The sequence below is a fragment of the Aethina tumida genome, chromosome 1, assembly GCF_024364675.1.
Source record: "Aethina tumida isolate Nest 87 chromosome 1, icAetTumi1.1, whole genome shotgun sequence".
In the NCBI taxonomy this organism is placed as follows: Eukaryota; Metazoa; Arthropoda; class Insecta; order Coleoptera; family Nitidulidae; genus Aethina; species Aethina tumida.
Genome location: NC_065435.1, coordinates 47,838,428 through 47,864,072, shown reverse-complemented (window position 1 = coordinate 47,864,072; position 25,645 = coordinate 47,838,428). Strand labels below are relative to the sequence as shown.

The window sequence follows — 25,645 nt, the reverse complement described above, 5'->3', positions numbered from 1 at the left end:
TGTTTATACAACCATAGAATAAAATCATAAATTTTTAAGTAAATTTTCTGTAAACATTTCATCTATAATAGTACATCCATTAACTACGTTAAATAATCGATATTTCACATAATTAAGTTCTACTTTAAATAGTATTTATTAAAAACAATGGACTAATTTATGATAAGGTTAACGATTAACTGCAGTCCATTTAAGTAATAGGAGAAAAAATAAAACCTGAATAATTTCTTACTTAATTTTTCTTTGATATATTGCATTTTATACTAATTACCATCAATTTCACTAATATTTAGTTTCTATAATGGATCTTTGTAACTACGTGATTAAAGAAATGCAGGTAATTAACATTGCCAGTTATTTATTATTTTATTTACAAAATTTGCATAATATCTAGAAGAAATTTACGGACTTTTAAAACGCCATCGTCCAAAAACTAGGACTAATTGATCTCTTTGTTGTTGTATACGTAGATTGAACTAGTTTAGCCAAATACGAGTAGCTGGCTCCACTCGGGAATAATTATTGGTAACTCGATGTCGAGATATGCAATTTGCAATTTATGGAAAATAATGTAGTCAGAAATTCAAAGATGCTTATCTAAAACTGCATTAAGAGTAATTAATTTTCGTAATTGTGGCTTTGTTTACAAGTGCATGCAAATTGATCGTAGATCATTTGCCGACTTTATTGGCGCACGAAGCCGGGCTAACAATAAAGAATATTCGAAGTTTTGCTTTGTACACCCTACCTGATTAATAGAGAACAATCACATTGCGATCGATAAATGTGTTTGTTTCTGTTTCGATATATTTCCCGTTTACGGTTCACTATTTCATTCGGGAAGACCGTAAAGAACTCTATTTATTTAATATCGATTTGTCGGTCATTTCAACGGATCATTTCCGATTCGCATTTTTGCTTTTCAGTAACCCCATTGTCTCTCCTAAAATGATTATATTTGTGGACCCAAGGACAATCGGATTGTAAACTCCCTTTTATGAACTACGATTGATTGAAGCTTCCTGGAGCGTATTGAATTATAATTGGCTCCACCTTGCGGCATCCTGAAGCCCACCCCCCGTTTTATAGATATCCGGGAATTTGTGCATTGATCACTGGCTAATATGCGATGTCCTTTTACGGATGGCCGCGCAATCGGACCCTCTAATTGTCCATATCAAACACATTCGGTGCACAAATAGCGAAATGTTTGTCACTTAAAGGGTACGTGTTCTATCTTCCCGCTATCTATGTGTTTACAGCCTGATTTAATCATTTCCCGTTTTGTGTTAATTTGGACATATTACATGCTTGTGCGAGCTGGAATATTGATTGTCCGGCACTAAAGACGGATGGACTAAATTATGCGCCAAGATAACGGTCCCTAAATTATTCCGGTACGATCGTTCCCGTATTTTTAATCGCGCCGCACGCTTTCAATACACCCAAAACCGCCGTTTCAAACTGGGCGAACATGTTAAGGGTAAAAACTTGTGCTTTATACGCTTGGTATAAATTGTTTAGTAACATCGTGCGCAATGAGAATTCACGACGTTAAATTATTCTGAATTAAAGAGCCTGCACTCCGTAAAATCACGGTTTCATTTCATTTTCATTGCACTGAGCTCGATACTTTATATTCCCAAAAGTCCCGTCACTTGAAGTAATACATTATTTTTATCGTTATAGTTTTCTCCAATACTGTTTGATATCCGTATCTCAGGACTTTTAAGTCAACGGAAAGTACATGATTTTATATATTTTCTCCAGGATAGAATAGCTTTCTATTTAAATTTATGGTCATATTTATCTTTTCTTTAACAAACTGTAACGCAATTATCTTATATCGGGAAAGTTGGTACAAGTAAACATTTTCAATTTATTGAACGACTCATCAAAAAGATTTTATGGACCATACGTTTCCAGGGAATATAAATTCTGAGACGCCGAACAGCGACAACAAATGCAAATTGAACTGTATCGAAATATTAATTTAAATTCAATGATTTAAATTAGATTTATACGAATTTCTTAAAGGGAACAAAAAAAGTTGGAAATGTGACCTTTACGAAATGACCAATTACGATTCGTAGAAATGGTAATTAGAAAGTAAATCATCTCGGGTTATGAGCGGGACAGTTGGTATTCATCAGTATTAGAGTTCGTCCAATTATGGTTGTGTCGTTTTTTGTGGGCATCCCATGTATCACACCAGTTTATTGCGCACAATTTATTAGAGGACAACGAAAAGACAATTTCACGCAGATTACAGAGTCACGTTTTAACGAGCATCTACCTCCACACATATAAAAGATTATCGTTAGAAAGAGTATCACATGGCAAAGTGGATGTAAGACATGCCGAAAAATATCTCACCCAAACGACGTCTAGACATCTTTAATGACTACTTTACTTCTAACCACTTGAACATTTAATATCCATTATCAAATTAAATTATACAAAAGGCTTTTTTCCTAATTAAGTAAGTGAAGAATACCGTGTTTAACGCGCTTAATGGCGATATAAGTGTTATCATCTCTTTTATGTGACAACGCTTAAGTACCTGCTTTTTATTTATTGCACATGTTTAATGAAGTTGTACCGATGAGAAAGTTGTTTTATCAAATTTATGAATCTTTAACCATACGACACATTAAATTCGACATAAAAAGTACACGAAACAGTTTTGTTTAAATTTTAATTTAAAGTGTCAGCGATACTTTATCGACTGTGTTTATGGCCTTTTAAACGTATCTTTTTGACTTAATTATTGTTAATTGATAAGAATAAGGTAAATTAATACAGTAATAATTTTATGTTCGTATGAATATGCAACTAACAATTATAATGTCTTGATTAGCATAGGTTTGCCTCTTGCTAATTAAATTAAATGCTAGTTATGAATCTTGCAAACTGCCTATGTTACAGGATTGGGCTTGCATCGCATCCACATAATCAAAATGTATCTGTCTAAATGTAATTAATATTTCAGTATTTACCTCTTATATGGCTACACATAATTTAACCAGTCAATGTGTAATCAAGGAAAAATAAAAAATTGTTGAAAAAATATATAAAATATTTAGTATTTGAAAATATTATTTTTTTACGATAGAATCACAAAAAATTGGACGTATATCTTAAAAATTATAAATTTTTTCGTTGCTGAAGTTTTTTAAAGCTGGTATGTTTTAAAAAAACTTTTCATCTACAACGTACACTTTTAATTAAAATAAAATAATAACCATAAACCTGATATTTGTAGGTAAACCGTGTGATACTTAATTTTTATTATTTTTGAATCATTTAAAAAATCAGAGGCCAGACTACCAGAAGAAAAATATTGCCAGTCCCTAACCTTATAAATAAAATATAATGTTATGCGTTCAAAATACGGTATTCATACGCATAAATGTCCAGAAATAGATTGATGCACCGAAATAGACAAACCATTGATGGGCTGAAACCAACTCTGTCGGTCCTAGTTAGTGAGAACATAAATTACGTGCTTAATTGGCAAGAAATTATTCAGCTATGAGTGTCGACGAGAGCAAATTATTACAAATTACAATTGAAACAAACAGCAATCTTGGTAGTGGTAAATAAATGTATATCCTAATGAATGCGCGGATTTAAACCAACCGTTGTTACTGCTGATCATAGATTCATTATTCCATCAGTCAAATGCACATTAATTTAGCGTGGCTACTTGCCTAAACGATTATAACGTTGAGCTTGTTAAATACATAAAAATTATGATTGTCTCGAACAGAAAATACACAGAGAGTGTATCCACCTCAGAAATCTTCTCCGACTACCGGCAATGATATGGCAATTTATTTCCCTCCTAATCCCACATTTCGGGGAATTTTTATAAAACGCCTCCTTTCGGAATAAGATATATATGCACGACGACCTTTTGAAAGATAATCCAATGCGGGAGGACGACACAACACTGTGCCACTCATGTCCTCCGTTACCCCTCATCAATTCAGCCCTTGATCTCCACGTAATAAGTTGAGGGAAATTCACCGGTTTCTTTTGTCATAATCTGGAACGTCACCGGTACAATTGACGCCTGTCTCATCTTTCACTACTTAATCAAAAAGAAAAACGGGGGGCGAAGTATTTATATGACGCACAACGTCTTTATGTGTTTACACAAAAAAGGGCATGAAAAGATAAGATCTGTGCATACGTATGTGTGTCCCGAATGTGATGGATACTCTTACCCTTGAATGGGACGATATAAATTGTGTAAAGAATCGACCAGATTTTCGATTACTGCGGCACAATAAGCCGGAATTTTTCCTAACAAATGGACACGGAGAAGAGAAATTATATCAACGAGAGAACTGCAAAAGCCAGTACGTAAAATATAATGTAATAGAGTCGTAGCATTTCTACAAATTCAACGTAATCCTTAATTTGTATCGTTAGATAGCTAACCTAGTTGGATGTGCCCTAGCTATACACGTAATGCATTCTATGCAGTTGATTTCAATGTTGTATAGGGATATAATTGGTAAATTATCCTTGCTTAATGCAGAGCATTAGGAATCCTTTAGGTAAGGACAATTTAACTCTGAACATTACGGCTTTTAAAGTATTTACTTCTTATGTTCCCGTTTAAATCTACACGGTTTATGTATTGTTTATTTAAATTCTTGCGATGCTAAAATCGTTTTGGTGTAAATGAAATTAAATTTATACATATGCAACATCATGACATCATTATTCGAGGTTATAAAGCAGATATTATAACAGATAAAGTTTATTTCAAGGTTTGATCTTTTGTACCGCATAAGATAGTAATTATTGAATTTTACACGTATATGGCTAATAAGCCTGGTACATTTATAATCGAGTAACATATAACTGAATATTTATAGACCACAAGGCTTATTGTAATTTTACATCCCCATAGAATAGTATGACCGTTAATCATAAAACGTAAAGCAGTCACAAAATTTATTATCACCGTATTCAAGTGCATAGTGCTAAAACGACAATCAAACAATTATAATAGTAATTGCTTTATATTTTCGTTTATCATCAAAATGTCAGTGTAAATTGGGAAGTTTCGGGGTATTCCTCTATAACTTTATTGGCTATAATTGTTTGGGATAAAGTTCGGCAAAAGTTTGCGGCAAAGTTTTATACCCATTCAATCTGAAATTATAATGTACAATGCAGAGTTTTGTAATAGATTATCTTGCGGTAATTCAATTTTGGATTTATTGTTCACTTGCTTATTTATTCAAATAAAGTTATTCCTGTTTCAAATATTGCGGCTCCGAAATTGTCTCAAGTTAATTAGTGCCTAATAGAAATACAATTTTAATAAAGGTTAACTGCAGCCAAAGGAAGTTTCTACCGCCACAATTAAGATCTACAATTACACGTGATGATAATTGAATTCTTATCACACCAGTAATTTATTAATATTATTCAACTATTTTAAATTAATAATAATTTAAATTTTAATAAGATAATTACAAGTTATCTTGTTCAATTTTTCTGTGCAACAGCTTTAAAACATCAATCATGTGCAGCCTTATCTCTCCGCTACAAAATTTCAGCGCACGAAATGCAACAATTGAATTTCCACGATAAAATTAAGTTGATGGTCCCTTTAAGTGGACGTTATCTTCAAATCTCTCAAAATGAAAATAAATGATTCGTTGAATCCCGTATAAATTTTCAATTGAATGGCGGTCAGTGGAGAGTGCACGACGCAGGGACACCTTTTATGTTTTATTCCGTTCCACACAAGGGACAGACAAGAACGTTGCCAAACCATAGGAAAAAAATTCAACATCTCCACCCTTATTATCTGCACGTCATGTACAAATTGTACGGTAGAATAATTTAGACTAACGCAAGCTCTGGAGAATCAAAGCACAAACTGATTGGCTTTCATGCATACTTTTTAGGGTGTCGTGTTTTCATCTGCTCGAAGGAAATGAAACGCTTATGATAAGAATTTTATTTGTGAGTCTTCGAATCGGGCCATTCTCTCATCCATACTTTCGCATAAATTTGGTTTCCCTAAATAAACTGGCGCTTTTTTGCATAAAAAACGACTTACTGAATTATGAACTAAAGTCGCGTTCAATCAAAGTCTTACCTGAAACAAAAAAAAAAAATACACAAAATTGTAAGGTTGGCTTATAAACAGGCAAATAGCTAGCAACAATAATTCAAATATCGAAACGGCGACACAACGTTTTTTTTACTCATACCGCTTGTGGCTGTGGCGATAATTAAAATTAAATGAATGTAACTTTCCAAAATTTACACGAGTGTGTTTTTAAATTTTAATTAAAATTCAAGTGGCACATTTAAAACAAAACGTATAGTGAAAATTGTATTATTTAGAATAAATTTAATACGGGCACGGAAATGGTCACGAAAATTAGATTGCCCAAACCGATCCAGGAACGTCTTCAGGAATTAGGCCGGGTTGAATAAATGTTGTCCTTAGCCGTGCTACCTCAGATTCGAAGTCTATTTCATTTACCTTCCCCGTACTATCAATTGTCCCGTCCGTTTTTGCAATTTGGTCCGCGACGGTCATTCGTTGGGAACGTGACGAAATGCGAATCCTATCAATGACCGAACACACTCGGATCCACCTCGATTTAAAAGGGTGGTGCGTGTTTTAGTTTTTTTTTTTTCTTTCCGTAATTTGTTTGGGTCCGTCGCATCGGAATTGGACAAATCTGAGGCTTGTACATTTCACGGACGTCATCTTAATGATTATGTCCGTGGACGAACGTGTCCCGCACAATGGCTCCCTAAAATTTATCGTCTCATATAATACACACAAAGTCTTTGCCCTGACCCGACACTTTGTCGTCGAAACCATTTTTATATGAATACATAGAGCACCGCCGGTTGCGAATTCAGCCCTCCCACATCAACGTTCGAACATCGTTGTTGGGATCCATGTGACTGGATTTTAATTTGAAAGATATTCTAGGGTTTGGTGACGCATAGGCCGTGAAACGGGATAGCTCTGAGGGTTTCCTTTCAAAGGTACGTACTTGTAAAAGTTAAAATTGAATTTATTTTGCCTGTTAAATTCAATATTTAAGTTTCAGTTTCAGAGGTATCATTTACCCAAGACATCTGAGTGACTATTTTTGCGTCTAACTTTTAATTGAACATGCGAAGCTGCACAAATGAAATCGAGCACTTCGGAATTAAGTTTTTGTGCGATGCGGTGTCGTCGGGGGTGTTGGTTTACTAGTGGCTTAGTTTATTAAAATTCTACCTTGTCTGGGACTGTTCAGTTTTATAAAATGACCGTCCACTTCGAATTTAATTTTGTGACGGCGTTTTGTGTTTATATACAATTAGCCTTTAAGTGAACTTTACGAACAAATTAATGCGGCAAGTTAACTAGGAAATTAATTAAGTGGTTTTTGCCATTACTGAAACATAATTATCATATGTCATAGAATAAGATTTTAACACCGTCTATCCGCACAGCATCTCAACTTTCATGTTAGAGAATATAATTGGAAGAAATATATTCCGTATTCGACAAAATCGTACTCGTTTTCCAACGTTGTAACAGTGACGCATTCAAGCTCCGTTGCAAGGGTGATTGCATGTGACAATTTAGTTGTTGCATCTCAAAAAGGAAGGAGAAATATGGAATGTTTAAACAGAAGTACATGCTTATTACCTACGTCTATTTAATTAGTTATTTAGTAACAATTTATTTTATTAATTTATTATTTTTTGCAAAATTTTATTTCTTTAAATATTATATAAATAAAATTTTATTGGTAACTTTCTTGTTTCATTTTTTTTATATTGAATTTGTATTTCATTCCATTTATTTATTTACATAATATTTATGTGTATTGACTTATATTATACCATATTGATTTAACAAAACAATTTACGTATCAATATTAAACCAGTGTTGTTTTATGTAGCTTCAGATTTAAAATTATTTTTATATCGTATATTTGTTTTAACATCGTTTATTTATTAGCTCTTTAAATTCTCCAGTTTATCTCTTCAAATTTGTTTGAAAATTAAATGTTTAACGACATACAGTCCCGAAAAGACCAAATACAATTTCCTTCTTTTATAATTTCAATTTCATTCATTCAATAGATAAATTGATAACATTAACAAAAATATTCATTTATTATTTATAAATTTGTTATTAATTGACATGTAAATAAAAAATTACAATGATTTAGAACCACTGAAGTTGGTCGGATATAAAAGAATAAACTGAAAACTGATGAGTTGTTGAAAATGAAAAATAATAAGTGACAATTTTAATAAGAGTAATTTCTATCGGAAGAACCTTTAAAAGTTAATTAAAAATGGATCTCTGTTTTAAAAGTTATATTGTAGCTTTCTTTTGAACTTAAAAGTTTCATTCGGAAGATGATAAATAGTAAAATAATAAAAGAATCGGGAATTTTGTGATTAGTGGTTGCGCCCGAAGTTGTTTATTTCTCATTGTTATAATGTCGTTGAAAAATCCATTAAGGATATTGGTTAGTTTACGTACAGTTGATCAGCATTATTTTTAGCAATGTGTTTCACTGAAAATTCATTTTCAGTAATTAATAATGAGCAATTTTACATAATTAATGTTTGTTTATATGTACCTAAAAATATTTAGTTATTCATATTTTATTAATGTTAAATTTGTTTTATAATTTATTAAAATTTAATATTTAAAAATTACTTTTGCATATGGAAAAGCAATTAGTGCATTAAATGAGTTTCTGTGCAAACATGTATTTCATATTTTACACATTTATTTATACAATATGAACTGGAAGTAATAGATCATTTGTATTTAATTTAATTTGTGAGATTTTACATTTTCTACTGTTAAAATTGATATTTTTTATCTAGAAAAAATGATAGATATAAATTTTTTTTAAACTTTGTAAAAATTAATAGAATGGTATTGTTTCTTAAGGCTATTTAGAAATATATTGTAAAAGTTTTAGAAAGTGCATAATAATTCGTCGACACCATTTTGATCGAATTATATAATCTGCATCGCGAGCGTTTGGAAGTTGTAATAGAGTTGGTTGTAATTCTGTGCGGTAACGTTTAGTTAAGCAGCTTCCAGTGCACTCCGGGAGAAGGAATTAAAACACTTGAGAGCAGCAATCGGCCCGGGATAAGACCGGAGACATGGCGCAGTCATAAAGGCTTAATGTGTTGTGGTAGCACTGGCGCAGTGCGGCCTGCTAAAGAATGGCCCTCTTCTATTACCTTCTAGCCCTGAAATGGCAACGACTCACTGACCGGCTGAATTATTATCCCTCGCCAAAGGACAATTGAAAAAAAGACGTCCATTCTAATGCGACTACACTAAAGTGGAAAAACATCCATCCGTTTAATTTATGGAAATTGCCGACGGTCCGACTTCAAAATATCGTAATTCGAAGGTTTCATTTAACGGCCAAGTTAACTCCTCTCTGCGTACATCCTCCTTATTTATCGTCGTCCAATTATGTCTCGGTGTCGCAATAAAACTGAAATAATTGTCACCAGCGCGTCTGTTTGATTAACAGCACTAGAATTTCAAAACTGCTCAAAACTAATTAGTACACATTTAATTAAAGCCATTACTCTGTCAAAAATTCGTCTTCATAGGTGACTGTTTACAAAAGTGTGGACAAAGTATAAAACACTTTCCTCACTGAATTCAATTCATGGCCAATGGAAGTGTTCACATTATAGTAATTTAGAATAATTTATTATTCAATAGGGCAGGTACTTATTCTAGGAAATAATGGTATCCTATATTCGTTTTAAGGAATTTACTTTAGTACATTTTCACAAGATAATGACCATCATTTTATAAGGTTAAGCAACTATAATTCTATAATTAATAATAACTAACTTCCTTTCGCAAAAATCCCACCCACTTGAATTTACTTATTACCCTTACGGATAAGGTAGCACCACCACACATCTTTGCACAATCGATTCAGTGAAAATACCGAATCTGAATATCTTAATCATACCAATGAGTGGCTGGATTAGCACGTTACAAATTCTATATAACCATAATGAAGATAATGGAGTGTTAGTCTTAATTTCCCACATAAGTGTACACCATATTTTGTGGCCATGGGTAGCAGTAATATAGAAGATTATAAGCCGAGATCAGTTGAGGTAATCTCATCTTTTTTCATTACCACTCATTGTAGACAATTCCGAGTGAAATTAAAAAGTTATAAAGGAACATCTTTCACATAACGACATCTAATATCTGGAGCGTTTATAATTATATAATAAATTTACTAGATTATCGCCAAATATCCCTTTTTTGAATAATGAACCTTCATTTTATCTAAATTACTACCGAGTATCTCATTTCGTAGCCTGTTTATTCATTTTATCATTTGTGAAATTGGGAATTAACCCATTAAATTATATGCCAACAACTTAATGGTTTTCTTGTATTAATTAAATCCCTTAAATTTAGAGAGGAAACTTTTAAAAGGCAAATTCCACAAAGTTGTTCTTTTGCGAATAATAAGGTCAATACAGGTTAGGTAAAACGCAAATTAATTTAAATTTAATACGTTTGTACTAAAAGAAAAAAATGGAAACACCCTGTATATGTTCGTCAAATTTGTTCGTTGTATCATTTAAATTCGATACAAAACTGTTTATTCTTTCGGTTATTTATCTCTATGTATATTTGTTTTTTATTCGTTCTGGAAAGATGGATTTAAAAACCGTAAGGTAAATCGACCTATGAGATATTTATCGTGTACTATTTAGTTTTGATGTGCCACGAGTCCCCGAACCACTCCGTTTTAGATAATTATCAGAATTTGAAAAGGGTCAAGTGATTGGTATGAAAGAAGCTGAAATGAGTTTTCGTGACATTTCGAGACGTCTGGAGTTTAACACATCGATATTTATGAGAACATGGAGAAGGTGGTCTGAAGATCGGACTTATGCAAGGTCTTTTCCGTTCGTCCCAGAATTGTACGAGGACGTAATGAGTCCCATCTTACGTTTCTTGATAATAATAAATATGCATTTAACTTCACTAAAACAATGCAAATAAATGTTTTCCAAATGAGGTCTAGCCGCAAGGAACTCATTAAAACTGGCAAACATAAACATAATCTTGAAAATAGTCAAAATACTTACTCCCTTACGACTCATAAGTACCTTAAATTCCTGTCTGATTTCCATGTGAATCGGATTTACATTTAATTAAATCATCGGATTACAATGGCTCCGACTCCACGTTTGTTAATTTTGTTCCGTCAAGTTTATTCTATTAAATTCCAACGAACGGAACCGACATAATATCATCATTGCAAAACATAAATAATAAAAGTAGTAAAAAGCCGTCAAAACGCGCCGACAAAAGTTTTATTTATTGTGCCGATAGAGAAGGCAGAAGGCTTCATGGTGGCATCGTTAATGTGTATCATGTAACATGATTTATAGACAGATATTCGATTTATGTCAGAAAAACCGAAAACGTTTTAAGTAGTCAAGGAATTCTGTAATGGGAAACCCGTTCTGCTGCCCCGCTTTAATTTAATTTTAGTACGAATTCGATAAGAGCTGGGCTCCGCAAACCCGCACTGGATACATTTTATAAAGCCGCTGAAAGTTTGTTATGTTTAGAACTATATTTATACGCTTCATATTCGTTGTAATGTCAGCCTTGGCCACACTGAAATACTTAATCAAGGCGTAATTAATACGCGAAAAAGTCCCCGCATACAAATCATCGTTCGATATTCTTCTGCGGTCGAGTTAATTAAAATAATTGTAAGGAGACGCGGACCGGCGCCAATCTGCGACAGCGATTAACTATCATTTTGCATTTTTATTCGCGCTAATTATTATAATTTAAACACGTTTATTGTAACGAGCCGATAATTTATTGCGCCTAAGAAATGTCTTACCTTGCCAGTCACTTGACACAAAACATTGACTGGATTGTACGATGTATTTTGTAACAACATTCTAATAAAAACTCAAACAAAATCAATGGTTTATGATAACAATCTTCTGCTGTAACTGAAGGGATGTACAGTGTACGTGACAGATTAATTTAAATTTAGCCCAACAACAAATAATTCTTTCTTGCAAACAACATGACAAGATTGTAGTGTTTTGCCCAACATACGCAACGTTTGCCTGTGTACCGGGGCATATTCACCATTATTTGAGATTAATTTATAATTCATACAGTAAATTTTACATGGGATAATTAATTTTCGGGGTTTTAGGTCAAAAGGCTATTCAGTCTGGTGAATAGACATTGTTTTACTTGATCACCAGTAGTGCTGACATCATCCCTACCCACAACCGATTGCAGTTCTACAATATATGTTAAATACTGATAATGTTTATTTCAATATGATTTAACCATTTTGAACGTTCACAAGAATCACTAAAACAAGCTGTCACTACAATCGTTATGCGAATTTATCAGCCATCAATTCAGTCAACCTCGAAACCCGACGTAAATTTGCTTCTGTTTCTTAATAAAAAAAAATATTTAGATTTAATCTCATCTGTCGCAGTAACACAGCGAATAATTTTATCATTCAAGACGATCTCGATTTTCTCCGGTGGCATTGAGACGTGAAAAATACAATATGGTAGAGATTTATTGGTTTGGGTTTTTCGTTGAATGGTACTTAATTATTAATGTGCCAGTTTATAGCCAGGAGACCTAAAGGCGAGAGCTGAAACCACACCGACCAGTTTACAGCGGAAATTGAAATAAAGTTCTTAACAAACAATACAAAAAAACCGAATAAATCTGAAAGGCTATTAATAACATAATCTGCATATGTAAGTATTGGTTTCAACTGTCAATTAAAATACTTCTTTAACCGAATGTATCAATATAATAATGTAGTAATTTGTGTTTTTCTAAGTCCCACCAAAAAAATAAGCTATAAACATAAAAAATAAGCGGATTTGTGTAGCAGTCAGTCTGTATTAAAAGTGCCGTTCTGAATATATTACATACAAGTTGTGTTATAACAGAAAGTGGCTTCTGTCAAACACTTGATATCTGCTGATATGACACATATGGCGAGGGATAAAACGTCTCATAAAATTTGCAATAAATTGCTTATGGCCTTTTTTACTAAAATCCACCGGGAAATATCTATTGATTCAAGTATAAAGGTCAAGAATGGTAAGGTTTTATTTTACAACCGCATGCTATTGAGAAATTCACATAATTTGATAGCCCGGATTGTATAAAGTTATGGTAACTTATTTCCAACGCTGCATAACGCATGTTAAGTTCTAATGCACAAAACCGACAGCGTCTCTTTGATTTTAAAAATTACCCTAATTTGTACCAATTGATTATTAACATAGAAAAAAAATAAATCGTCAGGTTCTTCCAGTGTATCGAGTGCGGCACCATAAATTAATTACCAAAATACCAATACAAACTGGTTGTAAACCACATTCAAAATATTTAAACACAACAAGGTGGACGATAAGATCGTCGAACACATTCCGAAAATGCAAACATAAACCTGCCCCCCGAAAAAATGCCATATAAGAACATTATAATTGAAATCTGATTATTTTCGATGTTAATCGCATTTACAGCTACATAAATATACAATCCAGAAGTTGAATCGTATATCAATTCCGAATCTCGATTTATATTTTCGAGATCAGTTTTTTTTTCTCCTCCTCCTTTCCGACCCGTGATTGACGTTGCGAAATATATAGGTTCCCAAACCAAGAAGTTTTGTTTTCCATTTTGTATCATATTTCTTGTTTGCGCTGCCTGCCTCCTTCTCATTAAGCTTCTACTGTAAGAACTAGTATTATGTTCCATAAAATTGAATTAAATCTTGCGATTTTTGTCCCCTTGAGCATATCGCTGTCGGCTTAATTATATTTAGCACAAAGAAATTAGATTTCGTAAATAATATTTATTATACACGACACATCCTCTGCTCTTGTTTGAGTGAAGGCATATTTATAATCGTCTCGGAGATAAACAGAAAAATCGGCCGGCTAATTGTGAAAATACAAGTGATGATGAGCCTAAACTAAATATTATTTTCTTAATTACGTCAATCATTTGTTAAACTTACTTTGAAATATTTAATGGACGCTTATGACTTAAGTCCGAACGTATTTATGAATCGACTGTATACTTCAAAAATCCACCGAAAGATTGCTTAATATGACGATCGACTGATTTGATTGTTTTCTCCTTGTAACTAGATGCGTGTAATCTGTGATCAAAGGCGTTAATTAAAACTTATTGTGCAACCGTTTTGTGCAATATGGGAATTGAAAATGTCATAATGATGTCTCGTCGCAAAATATCATGTTTGTGCGTTTTTCAAGAATATTTTACATATATTGTTCATCATTACATTATATTTAATAATAATTGACTAGTAATAGTAAAAAATACTACTACTGAAATATTTATGAGATAATAAATAATACATAGAATTAATATTTCAAAGATTAGACACTGCCTGTAATTCTGTTTTGGTAGAAAATGGTAAAATTATCTACTCGAAACATTTGTAAGATAATAATAAACATAAAAAATGAATATTTCGTTAATTAGCAAATTTTCTACTTGTTAATAGAACAAAGTTTATGAAAATTATTAACCTCTTCTTGGAAAAAAATGGTAAAATTGTTATCCGGAAATATTTTAAGATACTAATTAACATATAAAATAAATTTTTCGTTAATTGACAAATTTAGACTTGTTACAAGAATAAAGTTAATGAAAATTATATTTGTGGTATAAGAAAAAGGATATAAAATGAATATTTCGTTAACTAATAAATTTGCAACTTGTCAGTAGAACAAAATTTATGAAAATTGTTAACTTCCTGCATTGTCATGGAAAAAATAGTAAATTTATCATTCTGAAATATTTATTAAATAATAATAAACATATAATATGAATGTCTAGTTAATTAACAAATTTATAACTTGTTTGAAGAATAAAGTTAATGAAAATTGTTAACCTCCTGCATTGTTTGATAAAAAAATATTGGTGGTATAAGATAATAACAAATAATATAAAATGAATATTTCATTAAATAACAAATTGTCAGTAGAACAAAGCTAGTGAAAATTATTAACCTCCTGCTTTGTCTTGGAAAAAAATAGTCAAAGATAATTATAAACACACAAAATTAATATTCTGTTAATTAATAAATTTGCAAGTTGTTAGTAAAATAAAGTTAATAAAAATTGTTGACCTCCTGCATTGTCTTGGAAAAAAAATGGTAAAATTATCATCCTAAAATATTTATGGCGTAATAATAAACATATAAAATGAATATTTCGTTGATTAGCCAACTTGCAAGTTGTCAGTAGAACAAAGTTAATGAAAATTGTTAATCTCCTGCATTGTCTTGGAGCATGTTCATTTAATTATTATCCGGCTCATAACTTTTACGATATTATAAAACACAACGAAGACATTAAAGTCCTTAAGAAGGTTTGGTTGTGTTCCCAGTTAATGACAAACTAATTAATTCATTTGTAAAAAAAACAAACAACCCGGGGGTTCCCTTTATCTAAATTATATAGCCAACTATTTCTGTTCCGAGTTAAAGCTAGCCGCGTTTATGTTATTTTATGCTACCTGTTTAAACTTTTTTTTTAACGATTAATTAAGCAGCTTCGGTCGGGATTATTTGTCTCCCTTTGTGATGTTTGCGGAGACTCGAAATAACTGAATTAATAAAGATCCCCATTTATTTTTACCCATTCCTGTTTATTAGGTTTCAATATTTTTAATTGTCAATCAATCTAAATTAATTGTGCACACACGTAATGTGTTGCTTTAATTTAATTTAAAAACTGTTATTGTGTATCAGTAAAACAGTAAAGGATTTAAAATCGATTAAGTTAATTATATTATTTTTGAAAGTGCTAATAAAATTGTATGTTTGCGACACACCTGCACAGAACACTTAATCAATTTGTCAAAATCGTAATATAAATTAGTTTTCAAATCGTTATAAATTTAATATACTCCCTTAAAGCTTCTTTTAGTGTAGAACTTTTATGTCACACTTAATTTAATAGTCAACTTGATGAACAAAATGTATAATGTTCATCATAACAAATTCAATTAACACAAATTAAAATAATTTTACATCCCTCACCATTTCTGCGCCACGTTCCACTATAAAATTGAACAGTATTTTACAACGCCAGATTTTTCCCAGTTGAATTTAATTAAAATTCGATATTTATGGAAAACAGTGGACGAAAGTGTACCGCACACATGACAGACTTATTTCGCACGCATCGTATGAAAAACCGTGTATTCCAACAGTTTCGAACGTGAATTATATGAAACCTGACAATCGGAAAACAAATCTGTCAGGAAATATGTTGTGCACAAGGCCTTTTTATGTAACAATCACTTTTTAAGTAGCGAATTTCAATCACTGCGATATCTTGCACCGTCATAGGAGAATAGAACCATTAAATATTTCCTACAATGCTTTGATGCGCCCGATTATTTTCTAAAAACTTGCAAAAGCCATCGCAATTAATGCAGCTTGTAATATTACACGGCAGCCATTAATCAAAAACACTAACTAATTCATAGTTAGAAGTTAGGAGAATACATGAATACGATACTTGTTACATTGGAGAAATTGAGAACATGTGCAATAAATAGTTCAATGGCTTCGTGTAATTAATTACAAGATTTACGTTAGAATTAGTTAAGTTTTAAATAATAAATTAATTTAAAACGCTTATTTACTTTAGTTTATCTCTGGTAAACTGGTATGCGGTATACCTTGAATACCAATTACTAAAGGACAGGTGCAGGCTCCGGTCCGTGAGACTTTATAAAATCACGTCGGAAAAATAAACTGAAATATTGCTAACTATTTGTTATTTATTATACAATAGTTATTAATTATTCTGAAAACAAGAACGACAACAGGCATTAAACAGAATAATGCGCAATTAGTATTCATCAAATGGCCAATTAATGTTATTTATATATCGAAAGAATTTTGTAAAACTACAGCTTTATTGTTTTTTTAACAAAGTCATAAAAAATACATGTGACATGACGAACGGACCCCTTATGAGAATTCCTGATTGTCCGCGATAAAGAATCGTAAGAGATTTTCAATATCATTGCAACCAACAAATCACTTTTAATGCCGGCTTTACGAGAGGGTTGAATATCTGTCGTTTTTCATAATACGCGATAAAATCCCTTGTACAAACCAATTGTTATCTGAGGTTTGATTTTAGTGAGTTTGCTTTTCAGATATAAGCTGTTGACTCTTGTGCATATCCGTGCTTATCGGAATTTATGTGGTCGAGAGGTACATCAACAAAAATCCCCCCTGATCGCGGTGAATTGTGTGAAAAACAACAAAAATTTTAATGGCCCGAATTACGGATTGCGGTTCTACCGAATTACATCGGGGCGCCTTTAAGAATCATAATTTTTGTTACCTGCAGGTCAAAAACTTGTTGATGCCAGGTGTGTCAGGTATTCATTGAGAAATTCACTGCCAACAAGATATTTTATCCCGATAAAGAATTCAGCAAATGCCTCTTTCATTAACTGCGACCATTTAAGGTTTATAAATCGCGAGATCATATGAAAGATCGTTCTGGCGATAATTCAGTGGCTGCAATTAAAACGCGCATGAAGATTTGCTAGAGGTAAAATGTAGATTAGCCACGGCCAGTGAAAAAAGATCGTGTAATTATTAACCATGGTAGCACTATAATTGGTTAATTATTACCACCACTAGTTGTTTTTACGGACTTTTTCGAATTAACGATGCATCCCCGGGTGCAGACTCGCTGAGGGGACAACTAATCCCCTTAATCTTGGAAACGCGTAACAATTACTCATTATGACGTAATAATGTCCTCAATTAAATAATTACATAGGGGTTGATTAATTTAATTTGCCCGGCCCGTATTATTCAATTTTAAAACGACGCTTCGGCTCATTTGGAACGTGTTTATTTCATTCGGGACGCACAGAAAAATGGTATGTCCAAGAATATCGAATAGAAACGATAAGTAGTAACAAATAGGCAGTCGGTCCGGCTTAAAATCTTAATAACGTGATAAAAAAGCCGGTTAAATGCATAATTCTATTTACAAATATTATCTCCGAAAGTGACGTTAAATATGTTTTATGGCAGTTTAAAAACCCTCTTAAGTCAGATCAATGTGTTAAATGTGCGTTTTATCAAATCCCACTTATCACAAAAGTAATAAAACCACAGCTTTTAATTTATACAATGCTATATCTACTATGTGTCTTTATTAATTAATTTACTATTCTAGATCCAACTAAGCATGATAATTATTATGAATAATGTAACAAAAAGCTAGTTACAATATATTTACTAATTGTCTGTCAACGCCGTAACGATATTGACTTAAAATGAAGAGGGTGTTGTTTGGCACACTGTTTGTGTGCTTAAATAGAAAACAAATGGACAAATATATTTAACAAAATGTTAAAAAGCTTGTTCCTATTTACGGAACACTCTGTTTAAACACGGAAATACTACAATGTAAATAAGACTTAAAAGGTCAAAAGAATAATCAAATACGAACTTTTAACGAATAATGTGGAAGGGAGCCTTATATCACGGCATTATTTATGGATCGAAATTATGTGTGCTGTTGGATGTGAGAGGGTTGAAAAAAATATGATCGGAAACGTTTACAGTTAAGTGGATGATAATACCTCACTCGCACTGGACAGAATCGACGGGGTAATATCAATTTATTATTCTCAATATACGTAATAAATGAAAATTAGATTAAAACGGCAACATTCCTTACGTTCGAATTTTTATTATTCAATTCCACAAATTTATTATTGCGATTTAAAACCGGAATACCGACGGTCGTGATTGACAACAACAAAAGCTGTTGTAATGCACGTAAAGTTTTGAACGTTCGATGAATGAAATTTTGAAAGGGAAACACGTTTATTTGTCTGAACGGAGTTCTCTGGAAACAAGTTAAGTTTTATTATTAAACCGGATCTAAATTAATTAATTTGAATTTTAAAGTAAAAAATCATAGTGATAAATATTTTTTAATGTATATTTCAAAATTAAATATTAAATAATATTCTTTTATTTAGTTAAATATATTAAATTGTCGATATTTTTAATAATAATAAAGGCTAAAAAATATATTAATATTTTCTTTATTATCACAGTGATAATATTAAAAAATATATTTTAGCTTACTTTTATTTCAAATTACATAATAATATTTATTAAATATTTTATTTTAGGGACATTTCTAAAAAGTAGGATTGTAATTGGAAATAGAAACGTAATAAAGTAATTATTTTTTATTATTCAAAGATATATACAATAATTGCTCAAAATTATTTTAAATATTAATGCAAGTAATGCACGTAATGTTTTAAACATTTGATGAATGAAATTTTGAAACACGTTTATTTGTCTGAACGGAGTTCTTGGGAAACAAGTTAAATGTTATGTCGATATTTTCAAATATATAAAAAATATAATATTAAAAATATATTATAGCTTTACTTTTAACTCAAATTATATTAATAATATCACTTAAATATTTTATTTCATGGACATTTCTAAAGAATAGAATTATAATTAGAACTAGAAAAATAATAAAATATCTATTTTTTTTTATTACTCAAGGTATATAAATTAATTGCTTTTTCAAACTCCAAATTACTTTAAATATTAATGTAAATAATGCACATAAAGTTTATAACATTTGATGAATGAAATATTGAAAAGGAAACACGTTTATTCGTATGAATCATAGTCATAAAAGAAGATAGGACTGATATTACCATATATTATTTTTTTAATATGTATTTCAAAATTAAACAATAAAAAAATATAATATATAATATTCATTTATTTGAATAAATATATTTATTTAAATGTCAATATTTTTAAAAATAATAAAGACTAGAAAAAATATTAAATATTTTCTTTATTAATTATCACAGTGATAATATTAAAAAATATATTATATTATTAATATAATAAAATAATTATTTTTTTTATTATTCAAAGATATATAAAATAATTGCTTTTTCATACTCCAAATTATTTTAAATATTAATGTAAGTGATGCACGTAAAGTTTCGAACATTCGATGAATGAAATTTTGAAAGGGAAACACGTTTATTTGTTTGAACCGAGTTCTCCGAAAACAAGTTAAATTTTATTATTAAACTGGATCTAAATTAATTCATTTGAATTTTGACGCAAAAAATCATAGAGTCATAAAATAATAATCATAGATTCATAACAATAAAATTCGACAGAATTTGACTTTCAAACAAACGAAGGAAATTTATGCAAAAACTTGTATCTTAGATGTCTCATAAACGGTTCCCAGAAGGATTTTTGAAGTTTGACTGGAGTTTACCGTCAATTAATTTCTTTAATTTGAAAAAGTATTTAAGCCTTTGTTTAAACTTACTGTTTCTCATGCAGAAAAATCAGCATAATTTTTTTTGAATGAGTATAGTACTAAAATTTATGTCTACTATACTTCGGTGTTTTATCAACAAAATTTAAACACTATAATTTAAACATTTAAATACAAAAACGCTCATAAATAGAAAGAAAATATATTACAGTTAACCAGATTTAATTAAAACCGTCGCAAATGTGTTTAATAAAAACGAGTGTGAATTTTACTGATTTATTAAAAAACAATACAAAATGTTGATTTTAAACAATTGTGTGGGCAAATTGTATGTAATATTGTTTATCCCGGTCATAATAGATTTCAAAATGTGCAACAACATAACGTAAATTAAAAATAAAGACAATAACAAACTTTGAACAAAATTTGGAAACAAACGAGTAATAATAAAATGAAATATGAATGTTTCTATACATTCGCATGCCACAAAAAAACATTATTTACTGTAGAGTAAAAATTGTGTTTGTTTACAAAATCATATTTTTGATTATTAAAATTTATTAAAAAAATTTTAGTGAATAATTAACAATGTATGAATCGAAATTCGGCGTTTTCATTTCGATCCGAAACTTATTTACACGCGAGCGTTCCAGATAAATTTTCCAACTTCGTCATCTATCCGAAAGAATTTTCGCGCTATCAGCCACAAAAATAACATCGTCGCCGTGACCGGAAAATTCTGTATTAAATTTTCAATGTCCCAAAACTGTTTTTACCGAAAGTAATTTTGCGGGACGAAGTCCCAAATCATATTTGATCGAACTCTTTAAATCCGATCCGTGCATCGGTAAGTTGTGCAAAAGTGTTCCAAGCCGGGGAGCAATGTGTCGAGGAATTCGAAATTGCGCGTCCGGACGCGTCCGTAGAAAATTGCTTTCAGCAACGTGACAATTCGAATTAACACAACAATCGCCGCCAGATTGTTAGGTGCTAATGCGACTTGTGTGAACCGACAATTTTTTTTTTTTTTCAACTGTAAATAAAAGTAATTAGGGGACGGAACTCTTACCAGCTTCGTCCTCAACTTTAGCACAATCTCCGGGACATAAAAAAGCACAAAAACAAAGCACTAGAAACAGTCGCGACACATTGTTTTTATTGCCGCCGACAAAGTTTAATGTGGACACTTGTGCCATTTTCCCTGGTACGATTTGACGATTCGGGCAAAACGGCAAATCGGGTGTACGGAGAGACAGAGACACTCAGGCCACAAGCGGCATGCCCGCCGACCAGTGGACCACAGCGGAAAAACGTGGACGGTGTTAACGTGGAAATCGTCGGGAAACGCGAGACCTGAAACGCCGCAACGAGTGCGTAACTTACACGGATGGAGCTTTCAGACGCACTTACGATCCAACGGACGTATCGCCACTGCCGGCGCTTACATCTAAGCGTGCGCCCGGCCAATAGCTGCGAGCCCGACACACTCCGAACGCCTACGAATTTTCAGATGTTTTTGTTTAAGACCGACTGAAAACTGCTGAAGGAATAAACAACCGTCACGATCGGGATCCGTCCAGTACGCGGACCTTTTGCACCGTCACCTTTGACCGGCGATCCGCGGACGCACGGTACCACCCGTGCACACGAGGACGACGAGGTGTTGATTCGTTTTAATTGTTTCGCCGTCTTCGGCATCCGTCAATGTCTGACGATTAGCCGGGGCTTTTCGGCGGGATTTTATGCGGCACTCGGGAATTTACAACGTTCTCAGCTGCATTCGACGTGTTAGTAGGTGCTCTTACCGATACTCGATGATGAACGATTAAATTCAGCCTAATTTTGGACTTTCGCTTTCGAAATTATTACATCGCTAACTGATTTAATCTTCTCAAAACGGATTTTATTACATTTGTTTATTTTAGTTTTTCGTCAAATCGAAATTTCCAATTTAAACAAAAGGCTAACAAATATTTTAAATCTTTAATGAAATTCGTCCAATATTTTGTTAAAATATATCACGGACCATTTTAAAAATTACTTTTTTTGTAATTTAATAATAGCTTCATGTTTATTTTTCAGTATAAAAAGCAAACTATTTTAACGTTTGATTCGAACGTATTTATTTATTTTTATACAAATCATATTTTATTTTTTTTTTTTAAATGTGGATTTCGAAATTAAACATTAAATAAAATTATGTATATATTTGATTAAATGATTAAATATATTATATTGTCGATATTTTAAAAATAATATTGTCCAAAAAAAATTACAGTAATAATTAAAAATATATTTTAGTTTAATTATAACTCAAATTACATTATTAACATCCATTAAATATTTTATTTCATAAAAATTTCTAAAAATTATTATTATTATTAATTTAGAATTAGGAAAATAATAAAATATTTTTTTTTGCATTTTATGTTATTATTACTTCTTCATATTCTAAATTTATTATAAATATTTCAATATGGTTTTTAAAAAATACTTATTTTATAAGCAAATACAGATGATGACAATGACTAATAAAAATATGTGTACATACTGTTTTAATGAACATAAAAAAATAAACTTTTAACATATTGACATTAATACATGTGTTTTAATAAAAACAACATTTTTAAATATCTTAATGGAACAGATCAAATATTTTATACTTTAAGAATAAAAAAAATATATATATAAAAAATGTTTTTTATCTTTTAATTTTATTATTTATAAAAATGTTTTTAATTAATTTTATTTTTAAATATATTTTATTTCACTTCCACACAGATTAATTTAATTGTCTATATTAATAATTCCTTGAATATTTTATTTCATATAAACACTTCATAAAAATATAATTAAAAATAAAATTTTAATTATTTTTATTTCTATATATACAGATATTATTATTATTATTATTATTATTATTAATTTATTAATTTTTCTATATTAAAAATTTTTGTTGGAAATTTAATTCTATCTCTAAAATTTCTAAAAATATTTTTATTTAAAATGACATTTATCACAAATAGATTTAAAAAGAAGCTGAAAAACTAAATATTATAAATATATTAGATATTAATAATATTAATTGTTAATAATAACTAAATATATAATATAAAATTAATTTGCTTATTTGTTTCTTATTGTAACCTATAATGGAATTGTCGTCGATATTTATTATTGATTTAATAAATTAATTATTTATTTTATAACTGTTCCAATGAGAAAAATACTATTCTAGACATACTAAAATTAATATATTTTAAAATCTTCATAAAATTGGTCAAATAATTTGATTTGCTGATATTTTTTGTAAAGGAAAGCTAAGCTATATAGGAATATTAAAATATTGGAGATATATAATATTTAAAAAATATTTTAAATTATTCATTTTTTTTTACGTTAATTAAATTTGTTAAACAATTTATTTCATTTTTAACGTGTTAGAATTATGAACTAATAAAATATACATGCTTTTTAAATTTTAAATAAAAATTATGGTTTATTAAATTGAAAAATAAAAATAATTAAACTGCAAAAAAGTTGATGGATTTTTTTTTTAATAGTGGCAGTATTAATATTTGTAGTTAAAAATTTGGATACTATAATTTACGAAAATACAAATATTTGTTTTTCTTGGAATCGCAAGCGAATTGTATTTTACGGACAATATTACAGTTTTATTTATTTTGTGTTATTTTTTTAGCCGTTCGGCATTTATAACTCAGTTACATTACAGAAAACTGTATCAAAAGTGTATTTTACGGTGAATGTGGGAAAGCCACGTTTTATTAATTTTTCAAACATAATATGTCCTTATTATGCTCTCATTTACATTTTTTTTACGTCTCGTTGAAATCCGTCCAAACTGGTAATTCGTTAATGGTCACATAATCGTGTGAAAGCGGTCAGCACTGATATTGTTCACGCCTTGGCTTCAGCATTACAAGCTCCTCCTTTAAAATTTGCATTTAAAGATGTCGACATTCGCGAGACTGGTTTATGAATGTGTGTGCGTTTTTTTTAAATGTATTTCCCAATGGCAAATGAAGGGTGCAAACAGCGTTGAAAATAAGAAGAAAAACACTTAAGATATATTTGTTTAAAGAGCCAATGATTCTCGTCGCTTCTCGTAGCTAAGTTGTTGTTCATTTTGTTTTCGTGTTCCTTTTGATGCCTTTCCCTTATTGTTGAATATTTTGTCGACAATAAATTCGAGTGCGTATCTCATATATTCCGTTTCGCACCCTCGGCCCAGACAAACACATAACTCTAAATATCAAAAAGTCGCCACCCTTATTCCTTATCTGTGGATCTCCCGACGTCATTTGAACCTTAATGCCGTGATTTGTCGTAGAAAGTTCTCCGCACTGATTAAAATCTCCGTAAAAATCCTCCATAGTCATCTGCTAAATTAATGGCGCTAGAAAGTGTGTTTAATATTCCGGATGCATTCCCTGCTAGGATCATTAGTTTAATTCATTTAGTTTCTGATTTATTTATCGGATTTAATTAGACGATAAGAAAAATTAAATGTAAAAGAACACACCGCGACCTCCGTCGTCATAACGAATTAACTTGTTCCATTCAACGTGTCCCAGTACCAATAAAAATCACACATAAACGCACAACAATCTCCATAAAAATGTTTTGATGCGTAATAAATGACAATAGTTATTTATGTATTTACGTATATAGAAGTGAGACGTTAGAAGTAAGACAGTGCGGACATTAATGTGATGACACTGTCTTATTAACAATGATTTATTTTATGCAGCAGAACAGAAGTGAGATAAATGATCAGTCTTTCATTTATGGTTATGGGTCCTCGTATTTCCCAGATAAAAATGAAAGGACTTTTTATTGAATTGTTTGTTTCAAATAACTTCATAAATAATAAAAAGTGTTGCGATAAGAATAACAATTTCGGAAGTTTCCTCGCTCGTAACTTACATTTATAGTTTCAAATTATGGAATGTATTAGAAAAGTATAAGTTTTTTTTTCTCCTCCGTGGAACTCAAGTAAAATTTTATTAACCGCGCCGTAAAATATATATGGGTTTAATCAGAACCAACTCATCCATGTAAACCTGATACCGGCATAAATGAAGTCGCAGAGTTGAGGCATTTCGCCTAAAAAATTAACGGTTGCATGCGGCTTCAAATAAATATGCCACGTTCAAGACTCTCG

The 25,645-nt window shown here is 30.9% G+C and overlaps 1 protein-coding gene across 2 annotated transcripts in view; it reads right to left on the bottom strand.

Moving 5' to 3' along the window:
* LOC109597583 (titin) overlaps window positions 1-21,822 on the bottom strand; it is a 219,145-nt gene extending 197,323 nt beyond the window's left edge. For both annotated transcript variants that reach the window (XM_049965919.1, XM_049965922.1), the window contains exon 1: window positions 21,527-21,822. In XM_049965919.1, coding sequence (XP_049821876.1) covers window positions 21,527-21,653 — 127 coding nt within the window. In that variant the 5' untranslated portion in view covers window positions 21,654-21,822. The remainder of the gene's footprint in view (window positions 1-21,526) is intronic.
* Between the last annotated feature and the right edge of the window lie 3,823 nt (window positions 21,823-25,645).